General features: G+C 68.1%; 1 protein-coding gene across 1 annotated transcript; it reads left to right on the top strand.

Annotated features, from left to right (window-relative positions):
* The first annotated feature begins 4,800 nt into the window (after positions 1-4,800).
* TRAF2 (TNF receptor associated factor 2) lies at positions 4,801-21,312 on the top strand. Its single transcript, XM_054584773.1, has 11 exons — positions 4,801-4,870; positions 10,917-11,134; positions 11,494-11,572; positions 11,781-11,879; positions 15,047-15,208; positions 16,137-16,211; positions 17,849-17,923; positions 19,264-19,584; positions 19,825-20,002; positions 20,415-20,563; positions 21,061-21,312. The coding sequence occupies exons 2-11, from the start codon at positions 10,947-10,949 to the stop codon at positions 21,277-21,279; spliced, it is 1,545 nt and encodes a 514-aa protein (XP_054440748.1). The 5' UTR covers positions 4,801-4,870; positions 10,917-10,946; the 3' UTR covers positions 21,280-21,312.
* Positions 21,313-24,718: the final 3,406 nt, after the last annotated feature.

Genomic DNA, 24,718 nt, shown 5'->3' with positions numbered 1-24,718 from the left:
GAGTGGTAGGATGGAGGGACTTGCCCTACAGATCCTCCCACTCCAAATTCTATCTGAGATTTCCTTCCTAATTTTTGCAGTGGGGTCCCAAAAATGCCTGTGGTCACTCCAGTGTGCCCCAAGGAGAATGTACGAAGGAAGGGTCGGCCTGAAGAGAGCCGATGGCAGCTAACCGGTCAACTCAGCAAATTTCACCAACACTTGGACGAGTAGATCCTACGGCAGGCTCTCTCCAGAGCAAGGCTGGCATCCCAGCAGAGAGGTTGCATCAGCTCCAGGGTGTTGGGTGTGCTCTGATTAGGTCAGGCCTGGAAACGGGGCATCCAGTCCTAGGTGTCTGCAGCGTAGCCACCATCCCTCCTGGTTTTTGGTCAGGAGTCCAGGCCTGATGCCACAAAGACTTCTCCTACTCCCATTCCCAGGCGCCTGCTACCACCAGGGCACAGACGGAGCAGGCGTCCATGCCTCCCGCCGCCTATCCATGCTGCCCCAGCTCACCTGCATGCACCCCTGAACTGCCTCCATCCTGTAGAGCAGGAGTGTTTAGAAGGATCCCACAGGTGTCCAGCCCTTGGCCTCACGTGAGGATGGGAGTGAGCAAATGGCGCGGTGGCGGTGAGGGCCATCGGCCTCTTTGGAGCGCTGGTCCTGGTCCAAGGAAGCAAGCAAGGACGGTAGGCAAGAGGCAGGACCAGGGTCTCAGCGCCAGGGATCCCAGCTGGGCTGAAGAGGGCCAGGGAGGGCAGCAGGGCGGGCCTGGGAGCGCCTGCTGCAGCGGGTGCGGGGGGCACCCTCAGAGGGCGCCAGGCGACCGGGAAACAGTCGGCTCAGCCCACACTGGGGCTCAGCAAGTGAGACCGCCTGGCCCAGGTCCGCAGCCCGGAGGACGGAGCGAGGTGCCCACAGGAAGCGAGTGGTGCGCGGTGCCTGCCCCGGCGTCGCCTGCAGTTGCGGCCTCGGTCGGAAGGTGGCGCGCGCGGACAGGCCGCTGCGCGGGGAAGGCGTTGGGTCCCGCTGCACAGCGAGCCCCGGGGCCTGAGCCCTGTCCAGCCGCTGCTCTCCACTTGCTCCTTCTCCACCCAATGAGAACGAACCCAGAATGAGCTTCCAAGGAGGCTGCAGGGGCCGCGGCCCTCCAGGGACCCACATCTAGGGGAGGACACAGGCATACAAACCGATTCTAGTTGCCTGGGATGAGTGGGGGGAACCCATTCCCCCTGGGACCACCCGGAGCCAGCCTGTCGTTATCCCCGGACGCTCAGGCCTGCAGAGGACGCCGGACTGCCAGGCACCCGGGGGAAGGGGAGCTGACGATCCTGGTGAGGCCTGGCTGTGTGGTGGCCAGGCCCCAGGCAGCAGAGGCGGGCTGCCCAGGACAGCCTGGCCGCTCCAGTGCTGGAGCGCGCGGGGCTGGGGCCTGGCCTCGGGCTCCGGGTGCGGGATGGCATTGGTTCCGAGGTTGCTGGAAGGGAGGCGGGCGTTAAACTGGGTAGGGAGTCCTGGCGAAGCCTGTCTCGGGGGAGGGAATTCGGGGTGATCTTTGCTTTCTTCTTGGTACTTTTTTTATCTTCCAGAGCTTCCAAAGTGACTTTCTGTTCCTCAAACACAAATGTGGTTTGACTAGGTAAAATTGACAGTGGTTTTTTATTGTTTTTTAAAGACTTTATTTCTTTTTAGAGAGGGGAAGGGATGGAGAAATTGAGGGAGAGAAACACCCTTGGGTGGTTGCCTCTCGCGTGTCCCCCACTGAGGGTCTGGCCCGCAACCCAGGCCTGGGCCCTGACTGGGAATGGAACCCGCGACCCTGTGGTTCGCAGGCTGGCACTCAATCCACGGAGCCACACCAGCCGGGACGACAGTGGTTTTAAAAAGTGTGAGACAGTGAACAGTGAACAGGCCCCCAACCTTCACTGCCTGTACGTCCTTGCCCCTCTACCAAGAATGCAAACGGTCGCGAAAACTCTCCTTCCCCAGCTCTGCGCCCCGCGCTTTCCTCCCGCTGGGCTCCCATTGCCCACAGGTGGCCCTGGGCGGGCCCTTCCCACATGGGCCCCAGTCCTCCTCCCTGCAGCTCTGGGTGACCTCCTGGTCCCAGAGCCCTGGCGCCGTCGGGGGCGGTGAGGCCACCCTGGTCTCCTTACCTCAGGGGTTGTCCCAGGGGAGGGGCAGCCGGGCTGTGCATTTTGTAGGGCAGGCGGAGGGGGAGCCCCTCCTGGCTGGCGCCGGTGCAGGGGGATTCTGGTGCAGAGCCGGCGGCAGCCGGCCCTCCTGGAAGTGCGTCCCTTGGGTGACGGTGGAGTGAGCGTGAAACCAGCTTGTTTCAGAAGCTGCAGCCCAGGGCTGACCTTCAAATGTCTGAAAAGTAAGAAGGTGGGGAGAGCTCTTAGCCAGAGAAGCGGGTTGTGCTTGCTGAGGTGGCCACACCTCCGGAGGCTCTGGGGACAGCCCAAGGGGCACACGCAGGACATCCCATGTCCAGGTCCTGAGCGGGGGCCCGGGTCGCCCGTCCTGCCTCCTGGCCCCGTGTGCAAGCTGGTGTGTGTCCTCCCAAACGCCTGAGCGAGTGAAGGGTGGAAGGTGAGGGCCCATGCGGGGACTGGCTGCGCCTGGTAGGGCAGACGCTGAGGGGAGAGAGGAAAACGCAGGAGGTGAGGGGGCTGTCACAGGCGAGAGAGGTGAGCGGCTTGCCTTCAGGCAGGATTGGTGGCAGTGGTAGCCACGCCCACCACCTCTGCACACCCAGTGGGCGCCGACGGGGCAGGTGGCTCCCTGGCCTTGCCCTTGATCTGCAGCCAGGCCCACGATTGGCCGGGGTGGAGGGGGGGGCGGAGGCAGGGGCTGAAGCTCAGGGCAGCTGCTCCAGGCCTGCGACCTCCCTTACCCAAGACCCCAGCGCAGGTCCCCTCCGGGGGCTGCCCTGGGAGCCTCCTGGCTCCTCCCCAGCCATAGCTGCCTCTGCTGGCTGAGTTTTGCTTTCTTTTTGGCAGGAAGGAGCCTGACTGGGAATCCCCTGAGCTGCCCAACGACCAGAGTGAGTCATCCCTTTCCAGCCTGCCAGGACAGAGGTGTCCCCCCTTCCCAGCTGACTGGCAGGGGCGGGACGGCCCCTTCCTGGTCAGGGCCATGCAACCGAGGCTCCCACTCCATTGTCAGCTCGGCTGGCTTTGCGAGCCTGTCGTTAAATTAAAAAAAAAAATGTGCGCGCATGAAAACCCTGCAGAAGCAGCAACGTTTATAATAAGCAACAGTGTTCTCAGGCTTGGCAAGCCCACAGGCAGCTGGCTGCCTTCCCAGGAGGCGAGACCTTGCTCGCAGAGGTTCTGGACCCGGGGCTGGCTGAGTCGGCTCCTGGCCAGGCTTCTGCTCAGCCCTGACCTGGCGCAGCGACCTTCCCAGGAGTCACTGCAGGAGTCAGGCAGACGATTTCCTGGTTTTCACCCTGAGGGAAGTGGGAGCTGCCACTGAACCTCTTCTTTGCAACAAGAACGATTCCCTGCCGAATTGCCGCTGGGTTTGCAGAGGCTGGAAGGAGAGACTTTCACACACCTGAGAGCTCGCACAGCCACGGGGCTGCAGGTGGGAGGTTCCCGCGGCGGCTCGTGGCCAACGCAGCCTCCAGTTCATGGAACTTGCAGCAGCGGCCGGGCGGCCTGGCCGGTGTCTCCCAGGGACGCTGTGTTTCGGGCGGGGGAATTCCGACCGCAAACCAGGTGGACTTAGGGTGATGCAAGCGCTTCTCTTACAACGTGGACTGTTCATGTCACGAAACTAAGACTGCCCGTTCTTTGGTTTGTCCCGTCCTCCACAGTTGCTTCAGATGATCCCTGGGAGTGGAGGTGCCGGATGTGCTGTGTGATCCGGCGTAAGGAATCTTGACCTCTCTGAGCCTCTGTTTCCTTTTCTGCGAAGTGAGGAGCGTTTTGCCCCTCTCCAGACGCTGGTACGAGATGAGGTGCTGTTTGTCTGCGAGTTAGAAAAGCCCATGCTTCCCCAAATGGAGAGATCAGCCATCCAGTCCCCACTCTCCTGGGCACAAGAAACAGATCGGGCTGAGGTCACACACGTAACAGGCGGTGAGGCGGGTCAGCACTCTGTCTTCCCAGCGCTGCCCTTTTTTTTACTGGCCCAGACCGCGGCCTTGTTTCCAGATCTGCGTGTTCCACATTTCCGTGTGTCTGGAGGACGTAGGCTATGCATTTTTGTTTTTGTTGGTGCAAAAATTCACTTAACCTAACATTCTCCATTTAAACTATACAATTTTGTGTCACTTGCACATCCGCAATGTCGGGCAACCATCCCCACTTCTAGATCTAGAACGCCGCACTACCCCGAGACCCCGTCGCCTTCTTACCTTGTAAGGGGGCGGGGTCCTTTCGTGCTGCTTCTTATAAACCTAATTCAAGCTGCGGTGGGAAAGGCAACGTCGCGGTGCCCTCGGCCTGCGCCTGACTCTTCGTGGACACCGGCCAGGTTCTCCTGGAGGAACAGCGAGGGTTTTGCTGCAGGAATTCCGTCCTCTCACGGCGCACGGAGCTCCGCGGCCACCGAGCCGCGAGGAAGCCCGGCGAGCTCCGCTCGGAAAACCTAGGTGAAATGAATGAAGTATCACGTCACGGCTGCTCCACCCAATCGGCGCCCGCTGCGGCTCCCTGCGTGCTCCTGGTAGGCTTTTGTGTCAGTCCGTCAAAGTACGGCAGGAGGAGGAGGGCCGGGGGGAAATCTGGCCAATCGGCGCCCGCATCGGCCCCCTGCATGTTCCTGGTAGGCTCTTGTGTCAGTCCGTCAGGAGGGCTCGGGGGTGGATCCTCGGCGACGGCTGCCGCGGCGGCGGCTGGGCTGGCGTGTAGTTCTGGGCGCGCGGCGGCCGTTGGTGAGTCCGTCTGCGAGGGTCGACGTCGGGGTGGGCGATCAGGGGTCGCGGTCTGGGTGGAGGACGCGCGACGCTAGGAGGCCGGGCAGGGAGGGCAGGGCCGCTGCCGCTGCCGCGCGGGCCTGAGGGGATTTTTCGAGGCGCGGGAACCGGAAACTGAAAGTAGGCGCGGGGCCGGCGCCGGAAAGTTCGCGAACGCCCGCGGGCGCCCTGCCGGGGGTCCACAACGCGAAGTCACGTCCCGCGGTCCATGGCGCGGGGTCAGGCACCCCGGGCGGACGGCACCGCCCCGTCCCCGGCGTCGCTGCCCCGAGTCTCCGTTGCGGCCTGCGGGCGTCTCACCCCGTCCTTCCCCGGGCTCGGCGGTGGGCTCACCTGGCCTCCCTGGGCTCGCTTCGTGCCCGCGGAAGGGCCCTCCGACCTGTTGGGGCGTGGACGGGCTCCCCCACCTCGGGCGGCGCTCCGCACTCGGGCCTCCGGGCCGCCTTTTCTCCCTTTGCTGCCCCCCGCAGCCAGGCCCCGGGGCCCCAGGGCCTCCTGCCGTCTGCCCACCCACCTGCCCCCAGACCCCGTCTCCGGCCCCTGCCCGCGCGCCCGCTCCCCCGCGCCCGCTCCCCCGCGCCCCCGCTGCCGGTCCCAGCCTCCCATTCATTCTGCTGTTCGCGGAAGCGTTTCTCGGCCGGTTCGCGACAGGGTGGCGGGCAGGGGGCGCGGGGCAGCCCGCAGCCCGCCCCCTCCGCCCAGGACGCTGGGGCGGAGGCCGGGTGGTCTCTCTCTTTGGGCCCCTGCGTTGGCGCGCTCCTTGGGACGGCGCGCTCGTCCTGTCCGGCAGGTGAGCGCCGGCGGGGGCGGGGGGGGGGGCCGGGGACGTGGACCAGGTGGGGTCACCCTCGATGGTGACAGTGGAGATCCCCCGACCGCTGCTGGCGAGAGCAGACGATCCGTGCGCTTGCGACACCGACCCTGACTCCCAGCGCACGAGGAGGTGCCCAGGGGACGCCTGTCACGGGGCTGCGATGTTTAGCCACCCGCTTACTGGTTTTTAGGGGGACGTCCCAGCCTGCCTGAAATTGCCGCTTGAGTGTTTTTTTAACAGCTTTACTGCAGTATAATTTACATGCCACAAAGTTTACTGTTGCTTGAATTTCAGCCGAACAAAACCCTAAGAACTGCTTTTGCTGAGGCCTTTTCCCAGCAGCCGAAGCGGCAGCGCCCGCACACGCCCGGGCGGCTGCTCCCCGGCCCCAGCCACTGTCCCCTGCTCAGCGCCCCGAGGCCTCGGCTCCCAAAGGCTCTGGCTGTGGCCTGGGCCTCTTGCGCTGTGCCTGCTGGTCCTTTGTCCTGGGACAGCCTTTCCTGTGTCCCGCCGCGCCCCCGACCTCTGCCACTGAGGCTGTATTGCGCCATGTGGCCCTGCCGACTCTATGAGCGGTGACGCCCGTCTCCCCAGCCCCATACGGGGCCGCGGTGCAAACAGTGGACAGCGAAGGCCACGGGCCCCCCGCCTGGTGCAGTGACGCCCGGGGCGGGGCTGTCAGCCGGCTTCTGTCTCTTCAGGAGTCTCCAAACTTACTGAGGAGATAAACCTGACCGTCACTCCTCTGGGGACCTGAAGGGATGCGTTGTTTCAGCAGTGGGTGGGGACTAGGGCCCAGATTTACAGCGACCACTCGTTGCTGGAAAAAGAAGCCCTTTCTCCAGGAAGAAGGAGGCCTTTCCACCCTGAGTTTCCAGTGCCTGGGTTGCCCTCCCCTGCCCCCGGCAGTGGGAGCGCCGCCTCCCCACCCCCGTCCTGCAGTTGCGTCCTGGCTGGGTGTGGCCTGGCCGGTGGGTTCCCACGCCAGATTGGGAGGGCATGAGCAGGGGGGCGCGGGAAGGTCCGGGGGAGAATCCAGAAAAATTTACCCACAGGCCCTACGACTCTGCCAAGAAGGGCGCAGCTTCTCTCTGCCCTCGAGTCCAGACCTGTGCTAGATGCTCCCGCCGTCCCTGTGAGCCGGACTGCGTGTCCACAGGGAGGGCGCGCCGCTGCCTGGAGGGGCTGAGCCTGGGCAGGGCGGGGTGGGCTTGCAGCAGCCGCCTGGGAGTCTGCGCTGAGAAGTGCTGGGCTGTGGAGCAGGGCGGGGGCTGCGTCCCCTGCAGGGCCCAGCAGGGGTGCGGATGGCATTTGCACAGGTGGTCTCGAGGACTGGTTGTGGTTAGGCGCAGGGGGCGGGGGCGGGGGGAGGCCGGGGCGGCTGGCCGGCACAGCCCTGGGAGTGGGGGCCCTGGTTGGGCCCGATCAGTGGGAGCTTCGGGCGGGGAGCCTGGAGAGCAGGAAGTCGCTCACGTGCCCGCTGCACAGGCCTGGGACCCTTCTCCCCCCAATCCCGCAGGTCCCTGCCTCCTGGCGCTCACCTTCTAGAGGAAACAGGCAGTGAGGGTCCTCAGGGAGGCTGTCCTGAGAGCAGAGGCCCTCTGGCTGGCAGGGTGGAGTTGGGGACATCTTGGGGGTCCGAGGGAGGAGCAAGAGGCCCAGTTGCATGTTAAGGGCCCCCCTGGTGGCCGGTAGGGCCTGGAGAGCCTGCAGTGGAGAGCCCGGTCCCAGTGGACGGGCCAGGGCCAGAGCCGTGTGGTCCGTTTCCGTCTGGTCACGGGAGGTGGAGCCCCGGGGTTCACGGACATGCTGGAGGCGGGCGGGTGGGCGAGCCTGGTCTCCAAGAATTCGGCCCCAGCAACTGGACGAGGGTGTGCGGCGGTCCTGGACACACACACACTCGGACGCCAGAGAGGCGGATGAGGGGAGCAGGGTGGTCCTCCGGGCCACGCGACTTGGGACAGAACTGCTGTCTCGCAAGGAACCGGCTCCTCCCTGATGGCAGCTCTGGGTTTTAGCAGGAGAAGGGGGGTGCTGGCGACGTGGGAGGGCGGGGCCTGGGCCGCAGGGCCCGCGGGCGCCGGGTACGCGGGGCGCGCTCAGCTCTTCGGCCTCATGCTGAGCCCGAGACAAGGGGGCCTCGGCACGGAGCTGCGGTTTGAGAGCACGTTCCCTTGTTGGGGGCGCGTCCCGTGGCCGTGCGTGGCTAAGGTTCGTGAGTGTCCCTTCGGTGGGCTTGTCACATGCAGGTGTGAACCGGGCGTGGAGCCCCAGCACGTGCTGAGCAGGAGCTGCCGTCCGCGGGACGGGGAGTCTGAGGTTCCTCCTGCACCTGGGGTGTGATGGGGTGCGGCGCGGGGTGAGTGGCAGCACGGGTCCCCCAGCCCCGAGGCGTGTGCTCCGCAGTCGGACGCGACGTAGTCCGGGCAGCGTTGGGCCGCTGTAACAACACAGCCTGCTCCTGGGAAGGTCGCTTCCGGATCTCGCCGAGTCACGCGCGCGTGCCAGGCACGCAGCAGCCTCCAGGGCCTCTGCAGGGAAACGCTCGCTCACGAGGGACAGCCCCGCGGGGGCGGGCGGGGGCTCCTGTGGCCCCTCCGCTGGCTGCCCTGCCGGCACCTGGCGCGCACTCAGCCCGAGAGCTCTCTGAACCGGCCCTGTGGGGTCCTGTGGGGTCCGCCGTGGAGCACGGTCGGTCAGCGTGTCGGCCGTTGGCGACTGAGTCAGTGCGCAGCTCCATCTCCCCTCCCTGGAGCTGGGGGTGGGCTGGTGTCCACAGGAAGAGGCGCTTGGGAGTAACAAAAGATGCTCTGCTGTCCGCACCCCTCCCGGAGGTCCTGGGGTTTGGGGGGCTCTTTGTCGGAATCTGGGAAGAAGACCGAGCAAACGCCTGGCGCATCGCCTGTTGCACCGCAGGAGCCACGGCTGCCCCGGGCCCCTCACCCTCGCCGTGGGCCGGCATGGCCTGACCTCGGTGCCGCGGAGCTGAACTCACTCCACGACCGCTGCTTTGTGTCTGGTGGGAACGCCCTTTCCACAGAGGGTGTGGCTGTCCTGGGAGGCTAGCGCACTCGGGTCAGGAGCGCGTTTTGGGGACGGGTGGGCCGTAGGCGAGTCACCGCAAATGGATAGAGTTCATAGTTCTCGCTTTTAACCAGCTTCCTTGAGGGAGTCAGGGCTTGGAACTGGAGTGGAAGCTTGAAAGAGTGCGCAGGGCGTTTTGGTGCTGAGTCGAAGCACTTGTGACATTGGACCCCCTGTGGCTGCTGCCCAAGGGCAGGGTCCCCCCCTGGACACGTCTGCGCAGCGGGCAGCCGGGGAGCCCCGGGCTGCGAGTGCCTTCGGCCACGGGGAGGTTCGGATGGGCCAGGGACACGCACGGTTTCTCCCAGGGTTTGGGTGGCGGGCGTGAGAGGGCTGCAGGAGCGGTCACCTTCAGCAGGACACCTTGGAGTCCTGTGCTGTTTTCACTGTAGCTCTTGAAAGTTAAAGCACGTCGCTGGGTGAGGTTGGAATGGAACGTGGAAGACCTAAGAATGCCCAGAGCGCACGTGAGCACCCCTTGTCCATCTGACCTGGGGCCGGGCCCTGGTGCTAGGTGGGCTCGGACCCCTCCCTCTGTGTGTTAGGTAGCTGTGACCGCCAAGCAGGCGGGAGCAGAGGGACAGAGGACAAGGCCCGGCTGTGTGTTGGGGCCTTCTCCTGTTTCTCTCAGTCAAGGGAGACACTGTTTTTGCCTCTAACGGGAGTCTGAGTCGGTGGAGCTGTCAAACGGGTCCCGTCTGCCCTAGAAGGCGTGGCCAGTCGGCCAAGAAGCTGGGCCCCAGCTGTGTTCGGGTGTTTCGCACCCCTGTCTGACGTTTAGAGCCCTCATTTTAAACTGGGAACGGTTCGTGGCATCGATTGGGTAGCGTGCCCAGAAAAAGGCCGCAGAGCAGCACACGCGGCGTGTTCTGAGGAGGGTGCCCCGGTGTGGCTGCGCGCCCTCCCTGCACGGCGCCCTGGCAGCGTGCTCAGCATGGCGGAGCTGCGGGGCACAGCCTCCGCCCAGAGGGCTTCTGCCTCGGGGCCGCCGTCCCGTGCTCTGCGTCTGCGCCATGTGGGCGGGAGAGGGCGAGGCCGCCCAGTCGTAGGGTGGGCAGCTGGACTGGCCAGGGCCCAGGGCAGTCGCGCGGTCAGACAGCATGTGGGCCTGCGAGCGAGTGGATGAGCCACAAGTGCGCCCTTGCGTGGCGTGGCCCTGGGCACCGCGCCTGCTGGGGCCGGGGGCGTCCGCGCAGGCCGGGCAGCTGTCGGGAGCAGGGCGGTACCCTCAGGTGTGAGGCCTCCCCAGGGCCAGGGCCAGGGCTGACCGCGAGGACCCAGCGCGGCTCTGCCCGACGGCGCCCCGCCTGCCGCTGTTTCCTGTGGCATCAGGCCAGCCTAGGACGGTGGAGCAGCCTCGGAGTGTCGTCTGCTCTGTGCAGACCCTGCCTCTCCCGGGAGGGGCCGCGTTGCAGCGCTGGCTGGCTGGACCGTCGCAGGCTCCCGCCTGGACCGCAGGCAGACTCGTGATTGTTCCGGGCATGGGGAGGAGAGCCCTTGGGTGTCTGCAGAGGCCGGTGGGTGCCGGGGTCTCGAGTGTCCTGGAGGGGACAGCGCCTCCGTCCAAGGGCTCCTGGGCTCCTGCCCCTTTTCTTGGGCTGTTTGAGGTCATGGGGGTTGGACTGTGAGTTCCATGGGAGGTCTCCACATCTCTGAATGCCGTGGGACCCCCGCCGTCTCCTGCCCTGGTTGCCTCGCCTTGGGGACCTTGCCAAGGCCTGGTGGGTGCCGGAGGGCCGTGGCCCTGAAGTGAGGGGGGCTGTGGTGGCGGCGGGCAGGGCTGCTGCAGGCGAGGCCCTGGAGGGCGGGCTGCCCCCACCCCCCCAGCGGCTGGCACAGGCCCTGGGAGCCACCACCCCCAAGGAGGCCGAGGGCTGCTGGAGTCGGCGGGGGGGGGCGGCGCGGGCATCCTCTACTTTCCCTGCGGTGACGGAGGGTGGGGCTGAACTGTTTCCCCGGGTGCCCAGAGCACCCAAGTCCTTCTCAGGTTCGCAGCCACCCTGCCGGCCCGGAGCCCTGACCGCCAGGCCAGGGCGTTGTCCCCGGAGGAGCGCCGGGGCATCGGGCGCCTCTGGGGCCGCCGTGATGCGCTCTGTCCCTCCTCAGGCTTGCTGGTTTCCCGGGGACGCGGCTTCCATGGCTGCGGCCAGCGTGACCCCTCCCGGCACCCTGGACGTGCTGCAATTCGGCTTCGCAAAGACCATCCTGGGGACCAAGCTGGAGGACAAGTACCTGTGCTCTGCCTGCAAGAACGTCCTGCGCAGGCCCTTCCAGGCGCAGTGTGGCCACCGCTACTGCTCGTTCTGCCTGAGCAGCATCCTCAGGTGCAGGGACAGGCGGGCGGGCCGGTGTGGGGAGGCCGTGGGGCCACGCTCCGGGCGCACCCGTGCTGACGGCGCAGGCTCAGTGTTGGGAGAGCGCAGCAGGGGCCCCGTGAGGGCGGGTCGCCGTGGACTGGCAGGCCCTGGGGGTGCGGCGCGGCTGGGGGCGGCGTGTCGGTGCTGAGTGGCGGCGCCTTGTTCACAGTGGGGCGACCCTCTGAGGGGCCCCCTCCTCACTGCTCTTAACCTCTTGATCCTCACGTTCACGTGTGCGTGTCGCTGACTTGGGAACGGTGAGAGCACGTGGGCCGGCAGACGTGCGTCCCTGGCCGCCGCTCTCACGCAGCGCCTCCCTCCCACAGCTCTGGGCCCCAGAACTGCGCCGCCTGCGTGCACGAGGGCATCTATGAGGAGGGCGTTTCGATTCTAGAAAGCACCTCGGTAAGTGGGGTCTCGCGGCTGAGTGTTGACGCGAACAGAAAACGTTCTGCGTTCTTTTCAGCACCAGTGGCTGATGGAACTTCAGCAACTGGGGATGACCCGGAGCCGCAGTGGCGTCCGGTTTGGACGGGCCGTGTACAGGGGGCTGGGCCACGCGGGGCAGGGGTCAGGGCTGAGGAGGCTCCACACGAGGCCGCTGTCCCCCCAGGCTTTCCCGGACAACGCTGCCCGCAGGGAGGTGGAGAGCCTGCCGGCCGTCTGCCCCAGTGAGGGCTGCACCTGGAAGGGGACCCTCAAAGAGTACGAGGTAGGTCCTTCCCGTGGCCCAGCCTCCCAGGGAGGAAGTCCCTTCCCACGCGCGGGCGGGGGTGGCCCCGGAACCCGCACAGCCCCATCTGGGCCTGCCTGCCTGACATCTGTGGGGCCTCAGCCGGCGCTTACGCTGCTGAGACACCTGACTGTGCCGGGCCCAGACCTGCCCCGCGAACCCTGTGTAGCGTGGCCTCCGTTTTCGGGCCCGTGGACGGGGCAGCAGCCACTGCCGTGGGGCTCGCGGTGAGGCGCGGGGCGTGTGCCGCCCGAGAACCGCCGCAGCGAGCCCGGCGCGTTCCGGAAGCCGGCTTTCTGGCCCCACAGGGCGGCTCCGTCTTCCTGGGCTCACGGAAAGGGGCCTGGCCTGCGGCAGGCAGGGGCTGGCGTGCGTGTTCTCCCCGTGGCCGTGTCTCCTCCAGGCCGGGTGCCCTGTGTCCCTGCGTCAGCACACGGGGGCTTCTGTGTGACCGCACCTCGTGCGGACCCTGCGGCCTGGAGGCTGGGCGGTGTCGGGGCGTACAGTTACGTGGTCGCCTCTCTTCTCAGTGAGCACCCTTAGCAATGACGTTTCAGGTGGTTACCTTTACGTGAGGCTCACAGGGGCCAAGCGCCCACCAGCTGGTGAAGGGACAGACGAGATGTGGCGAGTTCAGACCTTGGAGCGTTACCCCGCCACGAAAAGGAAGGGGACCCTGACTCAGGCGGGAGCGTGCAGGGGCCCGGGGGCCCTGTGCGCAGCGGGACGAGCCGGACCTGGGCAGGCGCCCGGGGGCCCTGGGAGAGCCCGCCTCGGGCCGGAGGTGCCGGCTGTGGCGGCCAGGGGCCGGGGGTGCTGTCCTCAGGTGCAGAGTGGCCTGGGACCGAGCACCACGGCCGGGGACCGCGGGGAGGGGGCATCGGGTCTGCATGGGGGTCCTCGGATCCTGGCGTCCTGGGTGGGCTTCCCCTTTCCTGCTCCTGCCACGTGCGCTTGCCCCCTGGGCCGCTGAGTGGCGGGGCCTCGGGCCATCGGCCGTGCCCTGTGCCCTGTGCCCTGTGCTCTGCCAGAGGAGCTGCTGGGCCGGGCCTGGGAGGAGACTCGGGGGGTGGACAAGCTGATGCGCGGGAGCCTGGGAGCAGAGCAGCCCTGGGCTCCCCACACCTTTCTGGGCCCATCCTGAGAGCGAGAGACTTCCGCCCCCGGGGACAGAGGTCTTGTTGCCCAGGGGCCGCCAGGCTGCGCCTGGACCTGCAGCCTCTGCTGCCGGCTGCCCAGAGGGACCGTGGGGGCAGGGTCTCTCCTGGGAGGGCAGGCCGTGTGGGGCGTGGGGCGCCGTGCGGCCCTCTGAGAGGACCAGGAGCCCCTGGCGACAGGTGGGCTAACCCCCACTCCCGATTCCTCTGCGATTTCTGCCGCCTCCAGGCCTGCGGTGCAGGTGGTGGCTTCCTGGGTCTCCGGCTGAGGGAGGGACGGCAGCCAGCCCCGGCTCCCACTGCGGCCGGCAGGCACGCAGGCTGGAAAGTCCCTGGCTGCCCCCGAGCTCCGGAAAGTCCCTGAGAGCTGGTTTGGTCATGTGGGAGGGCGGCGCTGCTCTAGGACATGCTGGCCGTGGCCTTTGACATATGGATCAGACCTCCCCCACCTGTGAGCGCCACGGGCCTCAGGGCTCAGGTGCGCCCCGCCCCCCCGAGCCCCGCTGTCAGCTCTGAGCCGCCTTGGCGCATGGCCGGGACACTTGGGTCGGGCTAGCGTCGCGAGGTGCTCACGTTGCACCGCAGGCAGATGGCAGCGTGGAGAGACGGGGAAACCCTGCCTTGCCCTGGAATGTTTTGCCTCTGCGGTGACGTCTGGCGCTCCCCAAGAGCTCGGGGCGGGGGGGGGGGGGGCGTTTGGGGACCGCCTGCCGGGCGTGCCGTGGTCGGGCCGGCTGCTCTGGAGGGAGGGGCTGCGCGGGCGCGACCAGCAGAGGGCCGGGGGCTCGGTCTCTGCTCTGCACTCACAGTCCTCGTGGGAATTCTGCTGAGCGAACGCCGCCGCCTCAGACGCCCCTGCCTCCCTCTGAAGGGCCCCCTGGGCCGGGAGCTGACGGAGCCTGCTCCGGGCTGGGCGGTGGCGGTGCGGGGCCACTGCTCTGGACACGGGCCTGGGGCGGGGTGGAGGCGGGGGAGACCCACGCTGGCCTGTGCGCCCTTGCCCACCTGCGCCGCAGCGCCCACGCTCCCCGGGCCTGTCAGACTGCCCCGCACCCCATGGAGTGTCTGCTGAGCCCACCCTGCAGGGAGCCCATGTGCCCTGGCCCGGGCGCTACGCCAAGGCCTTCGCTGAGGCCCCTCTGGCTCCGGTGGATCGATAGCTTTGTGCTCAGAGTGGCCTTGACCTGGGCCCTGCCCTCCGGGCTGGTGGGGCTGTACCGGAGCCACAGCGCCCTCAGGGTGAGGAAGGCCACGCTAGGGTGGAGCTGGGAGGAGGCCGCAGAGGGCGGGCAGGGTGAGGGTGCCCCCGGGGAGGAGGGGCACAGGGAGTGAGGCCCCCTCAAGCCACTGCAGCGTCAGGGCCCCCGGCCTAGCCCTGTCCTGGCCCAGCTGCCTGTGTCCGCTCGCCCGTCTGGCTGCCGAGGGGTCGCTGGGGAGGCTGCCCAGGGTCAGGATTTGGGCGTCCACTCCAGGAGGTGTGCGGGGGTCTAGGAGGAGGCCCTGCACCTGAGGTCCGTGCACCGTGGGTGCCACACACAGGCCTCGAGTGCACCTGTCACCTCTGCTCGCTCCTGAACGGCAAGTGCCGAGCGTCTCCCGGGTGGAGATGTGGCCAGCGTGTCGGTGCGCGCCCTTGGAGCGGCATGCGTGGGCTCTCCTCGTGCCTCTTGGGGCCCTGGGACCCCTGAGCTGCCCCCGCTTGTGGGGACCCCCTGTGGAGGGCCCTCCTCCCCCAGCAGGTTCCCTCTCTCCACGTCACCCACCTGGCACGCAGGGATGTGTGCTCCAAGACTGACATGGTGCTCACAGGGGGACCGTCCCATGGGGCCCCCACACGAGGTCCCTGTGGGAGGCAGGCCCACAGAGACGGAGCCCACAGCGGGGCCACGGCCGGGTGGCCGTCCGCAGGATGTGCGCGGCATGGCCTCCACAGCGCCCCACGGGCGCCCTGCGGACACTGCGCCGACACCATGCCCCCTGTGTCGCCAGAGCTGCCACGAAGGACACTGCCCGTTCCTGCTGACCGAGTGCCCGGCGTGCCGAGGCCAGGTCCGCCTCGGCGAGAGGGAGCGGCACGCGGAGCAGGAGTGCCCCGGGAGGAGCCCACGCTGCCGGCACTGCAGGGCCCCCTGCGGCGGGGCCGGTGCGAAGGTCAGGGCGGGCCCGGGCGGGGGGCGGGGGGGCGGGGGGCGGGGGCCAGGCCCAGCCGCCTCGAGGTGCGGTTTTGTTTCTCAAGATGAGAAATGAAACGCACGCGCAGGAGGGCGGGGTGGGCCCCGGTGCCCTCCCAGGACTGCGGCACCCCCGCCCGGCTGCGCCCCTGCCTGGCTGCGTCCGGCCCCTGGGTGGGTGGCCCAAGCGCCAGGTTTCACGCTCTCCCACCCAGAAGTCCTCCCGGGCACCTTCTCTGTGCAGAGCTCTGTGTCACTGCCCCGTCTAAACGTAACGGCGACGCCTTGTCATTTTTCTGCCATGGTTGTGGGTTGGCCCCGGGACCCAGGTGGCCTCGCCGCACTTCCCGGTACATCTGCGAGGTCTCTCTTCACCTTCAGCAGTTCCCTGGGGGTGATTTTCCCTTCACGTTTATTTGTCGAAGAGGTTGGCCAGTCTGTGCTGGCTGAATGTGCCCCAGCGTGTCCCTCACGTGCTCCTCTGTCCCCTTTCCTGTGAACAGTCCGATCTGGAGGCCGGGCCGGGCCAGCCTGTTGGGCGGGTGCCAGGCACCTGCTGCGTCTCGGAGCTGTTCCAGCTGCTCTGTCGCTGGAAAGCCCGCCGGCCCCCGCCCCGGCCAGTGTGGCCACGTCTCAGTCAGGGCTGCGAGTGGCCTCGCTCGTGCTGAGCCACTGTCAGCGCTTGTCCTTGTCATGCTGCTCTGGTGGCCACCAGAGGAGGTTCCAATGGCTCTGAGACTCGGTGGGGCCTGTGGGGCCCACCTGCCTCTAGTGACAACTTGGAGGCAGGGGTCTTGGGAACTGCGGGCCCCACGGAGCCGAGGACGGTGATGCCAGGTGCCGGGCCAGGCCCCGGCGTCCGCATGCCCGCCCGCCCCGCCGTGACGCCCTGGCCGCTTCTCTTTAAGGCGCACCAGGAGGTCTGCCCCAAGCTCCCTCTGGCGTGTGACGGCTGTGGCAAGAAGAGGATCCCGCGTGAGAAGGTGAGTTGGGTCCCGCGCCTCTGTGGCTGGCGTGGGCGGCGCGAGCCTGGGCCACAAGCAGCCCGTGCTTTGCGGCACGCCCTGGTGCCACGGGAGAAGGGGCGTCCGGGGCGTCTGGGCCGCTTTCCTGTTACGTTTTTGTTGATGGAAGCAACCGGCTGGGCGGCGGCAGAGCGCACAGCATGGCCCCTGACTGTCCTGAGGCTCCGGGATGTGGGGCAGCCACCTCCCCATCCCTGCCCCTCCGCCACGAGGCGCGGGCTCCGGGACCGGGAGCAGAAGCCCTGGCCTTTTCGGAGAAAACTCACCACAGGTCCGCGCTGACGAGGCTGTTGAGGTCCTGACTCCTGTGTTTACAGTTCTTCCCGCTGCAGAGACTCTGGGCCCCTGAAGACCTGGCGCAGCCCCAGCCCCAACTGCGCCCCGGCCGCACCTGCTGCTCTGGGAGGCGGGTGGGCAGCTGGGTCCCGCTGCACCAAGGGCTCCCTCTGAGTCGCTGTCCCTGAGCCGAGGAGCTGCGGGACCCGCCCGCCCGTCGGCGCGTTTGTTTCCTCCTGCTTTGGAGTTTTACGGTTGCTCCTTCAGGAAAAGGACCCGAGTTCATGAAGGGTCATGCGGCTCCAAAGGGAGGACCGGGCACGGGGGGCGCCCGAGGGTCAGGGGGACGCCTGGGGCCCAGATACCTGCGCCCCATCTGTCTGGGGGAGCCTGGGCCCCAGCCCGCTTGGCACGGCCTGTCGGGCTCGTGGGGCCGGGGACGGCTTCTGGGGCCGCTTCGGGTGATGCGTCACCCACGTAAACGGGAGCAAACGGTGAGCACGGTTGTGCGTCATCAGTGTCCTCCTCACGTCAGAGTGCGACGCGGCGCCTCTGGTCCGTTTCTCGGCTGGGCCTTCGGCCGCCCGTCCCCTGGGAACCCTGCGTGTGGGTGACGGGGTCGAAGCCGTGTGCCTTCTCCTCCTCTTGCAGGTGGTCTGGCTCGGGGGTGCTGCTCAGGGCCCCCCTGCTGCTGCCGACTCTGGTTCAGGGTTGGGGCTGCTCCCCGGCCCCTGGCGGCCGGGGTTCACAGGCCCCTGGCGGGCGCCGGGGTGGGGCCCCCTTGGGCTGTGCTGTGGCCGCTCTGCCGGTGGGGACGTCGCTCTGCCCTTGTCCTCCCTGGGTCTGGGGGCTGTGTGTCTGTCCGGCCGGCCCCCCGGCCTCTCTCTGGCTCCGTGGGTCTCGGCGGCGTCCTGCGGCAGCGTCACAGCGGGTCGGAGCGGGTGTGTGGTCCCCGTCAGGCCGGCCCCTCTTCCTCCCCGGCTCCGTGGAAACCAGGCTTCTGGCGCCAGGGCCCGTGGGCTCAGACCTGCTGTGCCCTGGGCCGTGGTGGAGGAGACGGGGTCTGGCATTGGTCGAAGAGCTGGCCCCAGGCAGTGCCCCCGCAGCGTGTGTCCGTGAGCACGTGTGCGTGCGTGTGCCTGTGTGGGTTTCCACGCCCCCAGGGAGCATGTTGTGCATTTACGTGGGTGCGGGAGTGTGTGCACCTTTGGCTTTGGAAGTAGGCCGTTGAGGGGCAGGGTGGGCGGGGTGGGGCAGGCACCCACGCACCCACTGACCGGGCTGAGAAGCACGGCACTCGTGACGCTACGCCCTTCCAGTTTCAGGACCACGTGAAGACGTGCGGCAAGTGCCTGGTGCCCTGCCGGTTCCATGACGTCGGCTGCCCTGCGATGGTGAGTCTCGGTCCCCTTGGGAGTCCCGTCTCCTGCACCGCGTACTGTTCCTGAACCTGGTTTTCAGCAGCCCCCACTGACTGCCAGTTGACCGCCACCTGCCCGGCTGCCTGTGCTCTGCAGCGTGGCCATCGGCTTCCCTGCCTGCTCTTCTCCCCCTGGGGTCCACGTCCTCGCGGCCCTGGCGCTGACCACGCCACCCGCTGCAGGCGCCCAGCGCCTCCCGTCTCCCCGCCGCCCAGTGGGCGTAGCAGACCCCGCTGTGCGCCAGCCCTCCGCCTTGTCCAAAGCGGCCGCTCTGGCCGAAAGCCCAGGGGTTGCCTGGACCCTGGCTGCTGGGACCTCACGTCCCTGCTGTCGCCGCTGGCCCGGCCGTCCTCTGGCATCCCAACCTCCTGCTCCCAGACTCAGGCCCTCTCTGCGTGGCACACGCTGCTTTCTGTGCGGCTCCCTCCTCCCAGGCAGCTCCCTGTCCACGTGCCCCGTCCGGGGCCTGGCCCCATGGAGACCGGGCCGGCCTGGCACGTGCTCCTTAGTGGCCGGGGCCCGGGCGGCGGTTCTGGCAGTGGCCCTGCTCCTGCGGGGCCACCGGCTGCCCTGGTCTCAGGAGTCTGGCTTTTGTGTTTCTAAGGACAGTGCACAGGAAACGGTGCTGCCCCGTCCCCTCGGCCTGCCTGCTCTCGTTTCCTGGGCGCCTCCGCGCTGGCTCCCTGGCACAGGGGCTGTGAGAGGCCTCGGCCCCTCAGAGGCTGGAGAGGGCGCGTCCCAGTCCGGTCCCAGCACAGCTGCTCGTTGCAGAGGCCTTGTCGGTCCGGCCTGCCCTCTGGGTGCCGGGTGGCACCAGCTGGCCTTCCCCTGCGTGGTGTGCACAGCGGTCCCCGCCGCTCCCTGGGGACCTGGGGCCTCCTGACCGAGCACCATGGCACCTGCTCCCTGGGGTGGAGGCGCCGCACGTGCACGCTTGTTGTTCCTGCTTTGAGTTTTTTGAGAGGGTCAGGCGTTTTACAATTCGTGGTGGAGGTTTAGAAGAAGTCTGGCTCCAGAGGCGGCTCCATGTGACAGGCTGCCTGAGGCGGCCTGGCCCGGCCCGCCCCGCCCTCCATCCCCTGGGGAACTTGGGGAGGGGGCACTTTCTCTGTTACTTTGAACACGAGCCAGCGGGTCAGCGGGAAGGTCTGTGGTTTGAAACGCGCTTGACTTCCGACAGTGACAGAGGAAACGCGGGCAGGCAGACGCGGTGGAAGTGTCCCTGACGTGGGTCATCATCGCCTGCTCCTGCGGGCGTGTGGGCCCTGCCAAGGCCCCGGGCGCGTGCGCAAGCCTCCCTGTCTGGCCCGCAGGTGGAGGGCGAGAAGCAGCAGGAGCACGAGGGGCAGTGGCTCCGCGAGCACCTGGCCATGCTGCTGCGCGTTGTGGAGGCCGCATGCCCACCCCAGGGCCTGGGGGGCGGCTGGGAGGCCGGAGCTCTGGCCCCGGGCCCGCAGCCCCCTGCGGCGGCGGAGCTGCTGCGCCGGTGCGAGGCCCTGGAGAGGAAGACGGCCACCTTCGAGAACATCGTCTGCGTCCTGAACCGCGAGGTGGAGCGGGTGGCCATGACTGCCGAGGCCTGCGGCCGGCAGCACCGGCTGGACCAGGACCGGATCGAAGCCCTGAGCAACAAGGTTGGCGCCTGGCTGGGGCGTCCGGGGCCTGGGCCGCGGGCACAGCCTGACCTCCGGCACGGCACCTGCGGCCTGCCTCTGCGCGGGGCCCCCGCCTGAGCCACGTTCGCCGAGGGGCCAGCGGGGGCAGGGAGGGGGCGGAGGTCTCACGGGGGCTGGGGGCCGCGTCCGCGGGGCGGGAGGCGGTGTCCGCAGGGCGAGGTGCTGACCGCTGCGCCCTCACGGGGCTCTGGGCCCCAGGTGCAGCAGCTGGAGAGGAGCCTCGGCCTGAAGGACCTGGCGGTGGCCGACCTGGAGAAGAAGGTGCACGAGATGGAGGCGTCCACCTTCGACGGGGTCTTCGTCTGGAAGATCTCGGACTTCGCCAGGAAGCGCCAAGAGGCCGTGGCCGGCCGCACACCCGCCATCTTCTCCCCAGGTGCCGTCTGGGGCGCCCCGTGCCCCCGGGCTGGCGTCCGTGCCCTGCTCGTGCCCGGAGCGGCTGTGCCTCCCGGGGCGGGGCCGTGTGTCTGCCGTGTGCTGACAGCCCCTCGGGAGCCAGCGTCACGTCCCCGCGGGGGGGTGGCACCTGTTTCAGTGGGGCCGCCAGGCGGGTGGCCGCACCCGTGGGAGGCCTCAGGCCAGGCGGCGGTGCCCCCGTGTCCGCGCTGGCTGAGCTGCTGGCTGTCCCTGCGCCCGTCCGCCCCAGCCCGTGGGTCTCCTAGAGGGCGGTGTGCAGAGGGAGTGGGGGCTGCTCTCTGTTCCTGGGCGATGGCGGCTGGGTGGGCCCAGCCCCCGCCTCATGTCCCCTTCTCATGTCCCCTTCTCATGTCCCCGTCCCCGCCCCGCAGCCTTCTACACCAGCAGGTACGGCTACAAGATGTGTCTGCGTTTGTACCTGAACGGGGATGGCACTGGGCGGGGCACGCACCTGTCCCTCTTCTTCGTGGTGATGAAGGGGCCCAACGACGCCCTCCTGCGCTGGCCCTTCAACCAAAAGGTGCGCGAGCTGCTCTCCGCGGCTGCCTCGGGGCCAGCGGGGGCGGGGGCATGGGCAGCAGCGCGGGAGCTCGTGTGTGCTGGGCCCCACCGCCCCTGCCGCGCGCGCGCTCCGGTGGTCATCAGCGCCACACCACGGCCGCTGGAGCCCACGTGCTTTGAAGTGCCGCCTTGGGGAGGCGGCGGCAGAGGCAGGGGCGTGGCCGGGCTGCGGCCTGTGCCCGCTCCTCCCCCAGACCCAGGGCTGCTGGGGGCTCCATGGAGGAGGTCCTAGCCCGGCAGGTGCGCCTCCTGAAAGGGGCAGGGTGTGGGCGTGGCCGAGGGGCCTCACTTGGGAGACGCAGGGGGGCAGGGCGGGGGTGGGGGGCGGGGCGCAGGTCTGTAGTGTGGGGCTCGGCCTCGGGGCCCCGACGGAAATGCCACCATGGGCCCAGCGAGCCCAGGGGCCTGGCGGGGGGCATGCAGGCTCACGTGGTCCTCCCGGCACTGCCCTCCCAGGTGACCCTGATGCTGCTCGACCAGGACAACCGAGAGCACGTGATCGACGCCTTCAAACCCGATGTGACCTCGTCCTCTTTCCAGAGGCCTGTCAGCGACATGAACATTGCGAGCGGATGCCCCCTCTTCTGCCCCGTCTCCAGGGTGGAGGCCCGGAGCTCCTACGTGCGTGACGACGCCGTCTTCATCAAGGCTATCGTGGACCTGGCGGGGCTCTAGTCACCTCTCCCGGGTGCCAGGCAGCCCCGGCCAGTGGGTGAGGAGCTGCCGTGCTGGGCCTGAGCCTCACCGTGGAGGGCGGGAGCCGCCTCCAGGGGGGCACCCAGCCCCGGCCTGAGGCTGGGCCCCGGGCCTGCCGAGCCCCCTGCGGGCTGTGCTGCGGGTCCCGGCAGCGCGCTGTGCGGCAGGGGCGGCCGGGGCGGCCGGGGCGGCCGGGCGCGGCGAGCAGAGGGCCGGCGGGCCGCGAGGCGCGGGCCTCCCAGCAAGGACTGCCGGTGCCTGGTCCTGCCCTTCAGCGCTGGAGGGCCAGGCCCACCTCGGCCTGGCCGTGGCTCTGAGAGGCCTGCTGCTCCGGCCCAGCCAGGCCGGTGGGTGGGAGGCGGCCCGTGCCCTTGGAGCGCCGTGTCTGTCCGCCGCCCCCGCGGTGTGTGGGGTGCACCATCAGCCTCCCTGAGAGACGCGTCGGCTGCGCCGTCAGGCCGCCGCAGCGTCCCTATTAAAGTGTTGAACCTCTGTGGCAAGTGGTGTCCACTCGGCTCTGGCCGGCTAGGGGCCCGGGGGCTCCCTCCTGGCTCTGCGGCCCCTGAGCCGTGCTGTGCGTTTCCTGCCACCCCAGCTCGCGCCTGCGGCCTTGTAAGCTGCTGCGTCTTCTGGGAGGCTTCGGTCGCGGGCCCCTCCCTCAGGGCTTCCCCGGGGGCGCCTGAGAGCAGAGCCACGTTTCCTCTTCTGGGCGCCCCCCCCCCCCCGCCCCGTGCAGCACCCTGGCCCTGGGATCGTCAGCCTTGGGGGGCCTGACAGTGGCCCCGGCCCCGGCCCCGCCCGCAGCCCCAGGGCTCCTGGGCGCCAGCTGCTTCCTCGGCAGCTGCGGGGGGCGGGGCTGCGCAGGGCGAGCTCCGCAGACTCAGGTTGGGGCCTCAGTCTGTGGGTGAGGATGGGCGGCTGTCCTTGCGCTCGGGACCCGCGGTCTGCGGCTGGCCCGGGCACCCGGGCGTGTCTTCGGAGAGGAGCTGTGGCGTGGGTCCGCCGTGGACGCCGCCTTGCGTCTCCCTTGAGACGGTAAACGGCGGGAAGCGCGGAGGCGGGCGGACTCGGCACGCGCGTCCCCGGTCACGGGCGCCCCGCAGCCCCTGGTGCCGCCCTCGCCCGGTCTCTAGGTTTGCATTTCCTTCTCCGCGTCTCCCCACAGACGACACCAGTGCGTCTTTAAATTGTGGTGGGACTCAGGCGGAGCCCCCCGCAGGCGGTAGGTCTCCCCGCCCCTGAGTTTCAGAACCTGCTGTGCCGGGCACGTGCGGTGGGTCTGCGTCCCCCCCACAGACGACCTGGCTGCAGGCCCCCTCTGGCCCTGGCCGCCCGCCCTCGGGGGACTGGGGGGCCAGCAGGTGTCTGCTCCTCCCTGATCTGGGAGGACGGCCCACCTGCCCCGTCCATCTGCCGGGCTGGGTCCCGTCAGCCTGTGAGCCAGAAAGCGCCCGTGGTCCCGGGCTCCCGTCCTCGATGGCTCGCGGAGCTGTGCGGGGGCGGCCGTGCACGGAGCGTGTGGACGTAGACGCGGTTGCTGGCCGTCCTCCTCTGTGAGGGGTGCTGCTGGCCATCGTTGGAGAACCCCGCCTTCCCAGGGGTCGGAAACCCTTCTGTTTTCTTCTGATTTTTTTTTTTAACATTGGGTTTGACGTTGCCATTTGAGCCTGGGGTGCGCGCGCCTGTGTATTAATTTATATACGCGTGTTTTTGCCAGGTGGACGAGTGACTTCAGAAGTCAGGTCAGAGTAGAAAGGTTCAGGCGCCGGTCACACAGGGGACAAGGCTGTGGCCGAAGGCCGGTCTGTGCCCACAGCGCGAGGCGGGAGGGGCGGGGGGCCTGCGCGGGCCTCGCTCCAGGGCAGCTGGGAGCGCAGGACAGAAGGCCCCGCCCTGTAGTGCAGGTCACTACCCGGCGCGGGGTCGGGCCTCAGAAGACGCTGCGCCCAGAACTGCAGAGTGCAGCCCCCGCCCTCGCTGACGGGCTTGTGCCGGGAAGCCGGGTTCCCTGGGGAAACCGAGTGCTTGGGAGGGCCTGCGCCAGCCCTCATGTCCCCTTCCCAGACGCGCCTGCTCACCCTCCGCTGAGGGCCTCCTGAGCAGCACCATGCTGCCTTTGCGACCCTCGTTTTGGGACACGCCGCAGCCCCTGGCAACCACTGACCCGCCTCGTCCCGTGGGTCTGGCTGTTGGGGAAGTTCATGTGAGTCTGCCCAGAAGGAGTCCTCCCACAAATGTGAAAAAGAGTTATTGAAGACACAAGAAACACTGGACACAGGACAAGGACACCTTGGTCCTCTTCAAAGCGGGCGCCTTGGGACCTCACACAGTTCTGTCATCAGCTGCCCTGCCGTGTTCTCCCGAATCTCATGAATGGTCTGAAACCTCTTCCCTTTCAAGGTGACTTTAGTTTGAGGAAAAGCCAGAAGTCTCAAGGCACCACATCTGGGCTGTAGGGGGGCTGAGTCACCTGGGGGATTGATGTTTTGCCAAAAAACTCTGCATGAGACGTGATGCGTGAGTGGGCGTGTTGTGTGGAAGCTGCTGATCACCGGGTGCCCGCAGCCGCGGCTTCTGCCGCCCCCGGAGCGCCTCGGGGGGCCGGGCGGCTGCGCGCGTCACCAGGCCCTGCCTCCGTTCTGCCCGCCCCGTGGCCGGCCCGTGGGCTCCAGGCGTCGGGGGCTTTGAGTCGAGCTGTTCTGAGCACGTCGGCACTGAAGTCCAGGCAGGTGTCCCTTTCCCTAAGCGCGGTGCTGCTGGGCCCCACGGTGCGTGTCCTGTCAAATCATGAGCCCTGGCCAGCGTGGCTCCTCCCGGCAGGGCGTGTGCCTGGGTTGTGGGGTCAGCCCCCTGGGGTGCAGGTGGAAGGCAGCCCGTTGATGTTTCTCACGTTGGTGCGTCTCGCCCGCTCTACTCTCCCCTAAGCTCAAACATAGATTTTAAAAATAAAGTCGTAAGAAACTGAAGTCATTTCCAGAGCAGCTCCTTGGGACCTGAATGTGTCCCCCAGCGCACGCGTGCGCGCGCGCGCGCGCGCACACACACACACACACACCCATTTTCGTCCTGTAGCCCCGCCCTGCGAGGCGGAGGTGCTGGGAGGGGGTCCCTGAGGAGGTGACGAGGTCGTGAGGGGATGAGGGCCCTTGTGACGGGGGCCACAGAGCCTGCTCACCCTTGCAGGGCTGAGAGGGTGTGGCCTGCGCAGTGGCGCCCCTGCCCTTGGCCCTCGGCCCCCGCAGCCAAGGCGGGGGGCCCCTGCGTGTCCCCGCCGGTACGGGTGGCGCGGTGGCAGCTCCTGTGGCGGCCTGACCTCGTGGGCGCCGTGGGCGCACGCGCTTGTGTGGCAAGTCCTCGTTTGGTGGCATGTCCCAAATGTCTAATGCTGTTCAACAGCATGACTAAAGTGTTTCTTTTT

This window comes from Pteronotus mesoamericanus, unplaced genomic scaffold (assembly GCF_021234165.1).
Source record: "Pteronotus mesoamericanus isolate MK-2021 breed Mesoamerican mustached bat unplaced genomic scaffold, CSHL_Meso_final contig_78, whole genome shotgun sequence".
Taxonomy (NCBI): Eukaryota; Metazoa; Chordata; class Mammalia; order Chiroptera; family Mormoopidae; genus Pteronotus; species Pteronotus mesoamericanus.
Note: the sequence above shows the minus strand (reverse complement) of the source record. Positions and strands in the feature narration are given on the sequence as shown.